This window comes from Pundamilia nyererei, unplaced genomic scaffold (genome assembly GCF_000239375.1).
Source record: "Pundamilia nyererei isolate P.nyererei 1_Seehausen unplaced genomic scaffold, PunNye1.0 scaffold00012, whole genome shotgun sequence".
In the NCBI taxonomy this organism is placed as follows: domain Eukaryota; kingdom Metazoa; phylum Chordata; class Actinopteri; order Cichliformes; family Cichlidae; genus Pundamilia; species Pundamilia nyererei.
In genome coordinates, this window is record NW_005187413.1 from 5,604,555 (window position 1) to 5,613,062 (window position 8,508).

Consider the following 8,508-nt stretch of genomic DNA (forward strand, 5'->3'; position numbering starts at 1 on the left):
ACTGTACGTACATACTCAATGTATGTACTGTATGTATTGATGTATTCTATTTATCCACATGTGTAAACATACTTTACTCTAAAGATAAAGAGTAAAGTGGTAAAAAAAAAAAAAAAGTTAGTACGAAGTTGTAAAAACTTATTAAATTAAATGTATGGAAGGTTTTATTTAAAATAAGAAGAAAATCTAATAATAAAGGAGATCATAAATTCAGATTCTTGATACAAAAATGCCCTGATTATTGGCACATACAGAAAGAAAAAACTGTTTCCTCTCATGCATGAGTGATGACTGGCCTTCAGGTTCATTTTAGAGGCAGAAGTTTCAGTTTTTACTTTCTGTTTCTCAGTTTATATCACTAAGAGCCTCAAGCCCGCTCTTTCTTGATGGATAATCAATAATGTCTAGCAGAATGCCTCTTTAGGAAAGCTCAGTCTACCCATCGCTCCCAATGAATAAACATTAATATTTAATCTGTGTTCTCTGAAAGAAAGATTGTGTACAAACAAAATGAAAAGGCCATTGAAATTATGCCAGTGAAATTGCCAATTCATTCCATTATATTGTGTTTGCTGTGAATCATATTTACTTTCTTGGCATCGCCAAAGATGCCTGTGACCTGCGACTAATTTTGTATTACACGATATAAAATCTTTCTTGTGTGAGCCGAGGCAACGACAGTGTCCAATTGCATACTGTAAACCTGCATTTAGAGTTGAGTAACCATAAACCACAAAAGAGTTTTTGCAAATCCAGAGTACATTATTCATAGCTGGAACCAAAGTAGCTATAAATGATTATCAAACTGGAGCTTAAATTCCAGCAACAGCACTCGCTCACGCATTCAAACATATGCTAAAACCAGATTTCTTATTACCACGCACAGTCTGATATGATCGATAACAATTCGAGACCACTATAAAAAGAGACATTCTGTTTGGTCTTTGTAAATTTGTAAAAAGGATGGATTATACGAACTAGAGCCACATATTCAAACGTCTTTTATGAATTAAGGCAGTGTCTCACATTCAGATTGCCACATCATGGATGGCAGCCGTCCAATCATAAGCCACCAAAACAGTCCCAGTATGAACTACAGCATTACCATAACATAGAGTCACATTCAGTCGGCACAGAATAGTGGAACCTCAATTTTCATCCCTGATTCCACACATTTGTACCCTGAAGAGATAATCCTGCACTGACTGTGTTGAGAACTATTTATTGTCTTTAATTCACACTTACCAAATCATAAGATAGATAGCAGTCAAAATGCTTTACAGTTCCACTTTAAACAGAATTGGATTCATGCCACTCCTCTCACCTAACAACAAAAAACTCAGGCCATAAATAAGTCTAAATTTCTCGAAATAAGTACTTTTTGGCCTTTATTTTGGCAGGACAGTTGAAATGAAGGTCGCGAGAGAACAGGGGGAAGCACACAGTAAAAGGCCCGAGGCTGCTTTTGGGACCTTAACTGGCCATTGTCTAAACGCCACAGTCTACCTGAATATCGTTGCTGACCATGTCCATCCCTTTACGACCACAGTGTACCCATCTTCTGATGTCTGCTTTCAGCAGGACAACGTGCCATTTCACAAAGCTGAAATCATTTCAAACTGGTTTCCTGAACGTGAGAATGAGTTTACAGTACTCAAATGGCCTTTACGTCAACAGATGTCAGTCAAAAAAAGCACCTTTGAGATGTGGTAAAACACAAGATTGGCTCATGGATGGGAAGCCAACAAACATGCAGCACTTACATGATGCCATCATGCCGATATGGATCAACATCTCTGACAAATGTTTCCAGGACCTTGTTGATCTTATGCCATGAACAATTAAGGCAATGCTGAAGGCAAAAGGCAAAGTGCACCTAACAAAGTGCCCGATGAGTCCAGCGAATGAGGGAGTCCACTTTCATCCAGTGTAAATGTACTGAAAATGTGTCTTCCAAATGACCCACTGACTCACTTGACCCACTAAAAATCACAGTCCACTTATTTCCTTGTTTTGGAGCTTTCAACCATATCAATCTAGCATCATATTCACTTTTATCTGTGCTACTAAGCAGTAATTGCTAAATGGCAACACTGCAGGACATCCAATAAATAGAAAAGGTCACAAGTGTCTCAGGAGGATGCCATTTTTCAATGAAAGGTTGACAAGATTAAACTACACTTAGATAACGACAGTGCTGAACAGCTGTAAAATCCAACATCAACATCCACTTAAGAAAACATTTATAGCTTAAAGGTGCGCAGAGACAGAACGCAGCAAGTAGAATAGCAACAATACGTAGCCTACGGCTTCCATTTCACTTGCAGAAGACTGTGTTTTATTCAGGGCTACACGCTGTTTTATGACAGTGTAAGATGTATGAGTTCATTGCATAAGGATTATCTCCTGTTAACCAACCTGTACTGTCAAGGGATGGCAAGTCATACTCAGACCTCTGTAACACACACACACTAAGACAGCCTCACAGGAACTGAGACAGGTAACACTGCTGGCTGGTGAGACGTTTGAATCCAAACCCAAGAGAAAATCTGACTTGTCTGTTTGGATTAACAGGCCTGTTTCTATTTTGGGAGCAGCTTCAGCAAGGAAGCAAAGTTCATTTTAAAGCTAGATACAAACTACAGGGAAAAAAGGTAGAAGGATTCATTTGAGTGTGTGTAGCAACTTTACTGGAATTTGTAAAGCATTTATTTATATTGATCAGTGCCAGTCAGTATAAAGCCAATACACCCACACTTAACTTGGCTATTTTGTTTTATTTCTTTTTTTTTTTTTTTTTTTTACAGTAAATCATGTTCTTTCTGGCTGATGATGAAGCAAATATTTTTATTTCACCAAACTGAAGAGCCTTCCAAAAGCTCAGACACAGTGTGCCTGTCTCTAACAGGTCACTAAAATTTCAAGTTTCGTTTCAGCAAAAGCACTCAGCTCTACTGCTGATAGCTTCAGCTTCCCCATCAAGCATTTGGAAAACCCTCTGCCAATCAGCCCAGTGAACACTTACCACTCATGCTGTGGCTCATCAATGACCAACAGAATCTTGAACTTCTTGGAGAGGGATGGAGAGGGAGCCGACTGCTCCACAAAGCCAGCAGCAGATGCGGCTGTCTGTTTGACCACATTGGTGATGGAGCTGAAGGAGCTGAAGAAGCCAGAGGAACCACTGGTGGAGGACTGGGCCTGTTGAGGCTGCTGAGCCTGCTGGCTAGGGCGCCGCTCCTGAGCTGCAGGAGAGCTGGCCGGCACCTGGGTCGGTCCTGGAGCTTTGGTTGGGGACGGGGCAGGAGCCGGCGCTGCACCCTGCTGGGAAGGGGAGGAGGCAGTGGGGGGGGGAGGAGCAGGTGGGTCAGGCCTCTGGAGGTCTGTCATGTAGCCATTGGGAAGGTTGGACATGAAGCTGCTGTCAGAGAGACGGCGTCTGAGGAAGTTCATGACTGCGGTCGAAAGGTGGGTCCCTCAGTCGGTCAGTTAGTTTCTCCTCTGATTTTAGGTCTGAACGAGGTGAAAGCAGAGGCAGGCTTGATCAGCGGTCGGATGAGTGACAGAAAGCAAGTCAGTCCAAATGATCGAGGGATGCGTGTCAGAGAGCTGCCTCTGTGGAAGGAAAGGATGGATGAAGCGATGGATACAGCTCTGGTCCAGTCTTCAAGAGACAGCTCTCCAAAGTGCAGCTAAGCCAGCGAAACAGCACGCGTGTATGTGGTGTTCCTCCTGCTGAGCCTCACGCCTCCTCACAAATGTGCGTGTGTGACGTGTGAAAGTGTGTGTCTGAGAGAGAGAGAGAGAGAGAGAGAGAGAGAGAAGGAGATAGAGGTGTGGTGTCGCCCCCTTTGGTGAGGTGCTGGTGCTCTCCCCCCTCCACTCTGCCTTCCTGCCTGCTGTGCTGCTGCGAGCTGAATGTACTCAAGAGATGCTGCTTTCTCCGCTTATCTCACCCTTTCACTCGCTCATGCTCTACGTGCCCTTTTCCTCTCCCTCACTCACTCTCTCACTCGCTGTGCTCGCTGGCTGCCCCCCCTCCCCCGCCCTCCTCCTCTCTCCTGTCATCATCCTCCTACATCACAGATTACGTTCATGTGTCGTGCTGCAGCCTTGTAACGCTGTGTGCCGTGTGCAATCAGCGGAAGGGGTTTCCTGCAAGCGTGCATAAGGTGGAGTTCACAGATGGAAACGCCATCCATCCTTCTCCGCAAGCCCCACCTTCTTCCCCCACCATCCATCCATCTTTCAGCCGCTTGTGCAGCATGTCTTCCCTGAATCTTTTCCCCCCACCATCTAACGTCAGCTCGCTGATGCATTGCTACAGCAGATAAATTCTAATAGAAAAAACATAACCTCCTCTAGGATGGTATCCTTGCCAGTGCACTACCACTAAAAGCATGCGGCATAACAAATGGCAGGGATGATTTGAAATACAGTGGAGAAGTAGCTCATTGTCTTTCTGCCTTGTGCTTCCATGTTGTCCTTGTCTCTCTCTGTTTTATATGTGTCCCCGCTCCAGTTACAATGGTAAATATGATTTTTGTTTTTTTAGCCAGATCTTTTTTTATGGATCAAAAGTGAAAGGAGGATGTCACGTACATACTGTAAAGCCCCTTAAGGTGAATTTATGATTTGTGCACAATAAAACTGACCTGAGATGTAGAGAACAAGAGGACAGGAAAAGAAAGGCAAACCAGAGAAGGGCAGAAATGCATCTATATCTTTTAGACTTTATTAACAGATTTTCATATTATTCTTTAATGGTGGTATTGGCTAAACATATCTGCTCTTGGTAGCGATATAGGTATGACATTTAGGTTCACCTTACTTTGATCTTTGTAACAGGATGTGCGATGATATCAGTAAGATTTTCCCAATTTTACTTAACTTGAGGGCAATTCAGCATCAGCATGTTATGCAGCCACTTGAAAGGGCAATACATGGTACATTTCTGTGCTGACTACATCTGTTTATACAGCAAATCAGCAGCACATCTCAATTTTTGTTTACAGCATTGATAAAGGGTGTAAACAAATAGATACCACATTCACAAACTCGTACACACAAACAACTGAGTCATACGCTTCTCGTTACTAAACGACTATCTCCAGCCTATGTCTAGCTTCATTGTATATTCACTATTCCAGGCCATGAGAAGAGCACGATTGCTGAAAGCCATCGGCAGCAGGAGCGGAGTGCAATATTTGCTACTCTAAGCTTTGCTCCCAAAAAAAGAAAAAAAGAAGGAAAAAAACAGTCCAAAGACGACAGGACAAAGAGGGAGAAAGACAATTATTCATGCGGGAAGAAAATCCCACACATGTCTGAGCCACATTAGGGAGAAGAAAAATGCAGACCTACAGTACACCGCTTTCATCTCATCTTCAGTGGGAAAATATTTCTTAAAGGATGGAAAGCAGTCTTACCAATTTAGCCCACTACCAAACCCATTTATCATGCCCAACCTCTCATTATATGTCAGCAATTGAGATTTCTGGAAGCTTTTGTTTTCAACGATAGACTCTCAACTGATGGAAATGTATTTTCAAACTGAGAGGCTGTTTTTCAACGGCTGTCTAAGCTCCTCAAATGGATACATATTTTTTTCAGGCGAGTAGTGACTGCTGTTTAGATTAGTGCACGTTATACAACCAATTTCCGTCAGCCACCAGCACCCGTCTTTTACTATCCCCTTATGTTCGGTTGGAGAGAAATACCTCAAGGGTACACTGAAATTTATGTGATGTTCACCGTTCCTGAAAAAGTGCTGATGACAGAAAAAGGTGACCCTGCTTTCAGTTACATAAAGAAAAGAAGAAAAAAAGAAAGAAATGATCAAGGGCAGATTTGACAAGTAACCCAGTGTAGTATGTTGGGGGTATAAAAGACTTAATGGATCTCTGTTCGGCTTCTTTGCATAACATGCAGGATTCACATTTGTAGCAAGTCACGATGAGTCAGGTCTAGTGAGGGAGGCTTTGTTTAGCGAACCAGAAGAGAGCCAGAGTGAGTCACAGAGCTGCAGTGTGAACTGTAGCGACATCCTAAGCTCGTGCTGGCCTACATGTTTCATGACACTTACACACATCACATAACACGTTTCCAGAGAGCCGTTATATAATAAATATGGGGGAAAAACTATGCAGGTAACAAAGTCAAAGAAAAGCTCTGCGGTAATTCGTGGAGCTAAAGGTTTCTTGAATTATTACTTTTCTTTAGCACTTAAAAAGAATATTCTGGTATTTGTAGAATAGATTTGTTGCAATCATCATCTTCAACAAACACTTTTAGGGCTTTATTTCAGCAGGGCAGGAGAGATAAACAGGAAATGAGGGGAAGAGAACATGAGAATGACATGCAGCAAAGCCAAAGGTCCTGACAGCTGAGAGGCGAAACAGTGATGCCCACGTGATATGCAGCCTAACCTCTCAGCCATTAGGGTATCTTTTTTTTTAAAACAATAACATGTGCTCTATTTACCAAATAATTTCTCAATCACCCCAGAGCTGACTTGAGTAAGTATTGTTGAGTATAGTATTGCTACAGCTGGAAGGAGACAGTATGATTTGTTCGGCGCTTCTGAAAAACAGTAAGGATGAGCAGACTTAGCAAACCCACTACGCCTGCAGCATTTCTCATCTGTCAAAACAGACACAAGGCTATATACATTACAAGCACTGGCACATGTGCGCACACATCCTCACACGTACACACTGCCGTCTACACAAAACACAGATCCAGAGGAGCACATTGAGCCCTTCTGTGTACGTCACTGTTTCTTGAAAAACATGGCTGTAAAACATCAGGAGAAAAAAAGGGATCCTTCTCCATCTCCATTGGACAACAACAAACAATACAGGGTGGTATTTCCAGCGGAGTGAATGATATTAAGGGTTTTTGTAAATTTGTATATTATCCATGTCAGTGTGTCTGGTTTGCACAAGCATGACTATAAACTGCTTTGCAGATTTGCTGCAGATTTCTGAGTGTGTGTGTGTGTGTGTGTGGGTGATAAAACCTCTTGTGGTTAAATTTAGATAATGCATGAACAATTTGGAATATTTCAGTTCTTTGTGCAGTGATCATGACATGGTATAAATCACTGTACAACTTTAAAAAGCCTTCCATATAATTGCAAACGTTGATATTATAATTAATGGCCCAACTCAATTTGAACTCAACCAGTGTTCTTTTCTGTTGATTCATGCCTTTTAAAATAAATGAGATGCTAATACTGAGGAATAAAACCTTCTAAACTGAAGTTTTCCTTGCAGGGAGTAAATGCAGATGCACTGGCAGCTTAATTAAAACACAGGGGGCACAACCCAGGAAGCTATGGTTATTATCTGGCTATGCATTTATAAAGTTACAGACTATTTCTGCTTCTACACAAGGTCCTACAATAGCAGACTGTCACAAAGGTCACCTCATCTCTGCATCTCGTGCATTAGAAGTGAGTGTGTTTCAATGCACTTGAAATGGTTGAAAAACGGGGAAAAAAGCAAATATTAAAAGGGTATTCTAGCCTTGATTCTCCTTCAGGGAATACTGTGGATTTATCCAAGCTATTATAAAAAAAAATCTCTCTGAATGAACTTTAACAGCACTGTGTGGATGGATGGAGCTTCGAGATTAAAACACCCACACACAACTCAGATATCTACTGCAAATCCCCCAAAACACCATTTAACCAGGCTTGTGAGCTACACACACAGAGGCACACGCACACACACAGACACAAAGGATCAAAAATTACTCTTCAGGGCATGCAGCAGTGCTACAGAGATTAATTCTAATGTCAAGCAGTTGTACTGTATGTTTTATACGTTATAAAATGAAGAATTCAAACTTGTCATGGCAACAAGTAGAAGAGATGTTGGCTCAGTAAGCAATAACAATAACAATAAATAATGCAGAGCTATACACAGTGATATATAACCCCCTGTATTTGAAACATTTCGTGTGGCAAATTTATTTATCTACAATTACACAATTGTGCAAATACACAATATTTATTTTTGCGTGCTTAGCTATGGTTGCACTTCCCCTATTAATACTCCATGTGCAACACAGCGGGGCATAGCGAGTGACCTTACAACTTTGCCCTTGGGAAACTAAGACTCAGACTTTAGTAAATGGTGGAGAAGAGGTTGGGCTGCAGTAAAGCTTTTATGCCAGCAGTGCAACAGCAGGAGAGGCAAAGAAAGATTTAGCAGAGGAGTGATGGTTAAAATACAAACCATATTGCAAAGAACGCCTAGGATCTTTTCACCACGTCACGATGGCGAAGAGCAGATTTGTCCTGTAGCACAGCTGTAGCTGGGGTCCATTTCCTCCCTGTTGCTGGGGTGGGAGCAGCGCCTCTCACCATGGGGTCCCGAGAGTCTGTGCGTGACATCTCCAGCCTCACTTTTGCACATTTAAACTCCTCTACCAGGCTAGGGATAGGCAATGACAGTATCCCGTCGCTGTAGAGTCCAACACTGCTGAGGCATTTCGGAAGTC

At 42.1% G+C, this 8,508-nt stretch overlaps 1 protein-coding gene across 1 annotated transcript in view; it reads right to left on the reverse strand.

Moving 5' to 3' along the window:
* syn2b (synapsin IIb) overlaps positions 1-4,101 on the reverse strand; it is an 88,545-nt gene extending 84,444 nt beyond the window's left edge. Inside the window, exon 1 of the mRNA XM_005724657.1 lies at positions 3,026-4,101. Within this exon, the coding sequence (XP_005724714.1) occupies positions 3,026-3,453 (428 nt within the window). The 5' untranslated portion in view covers positions 3,454-4,101. The remainder of the gene's footprint in view (positions 1-3,025) is intronic.
* Between the last annotated feature and the right edge of the window lie 4,407 nt (positions 4,102-8,508).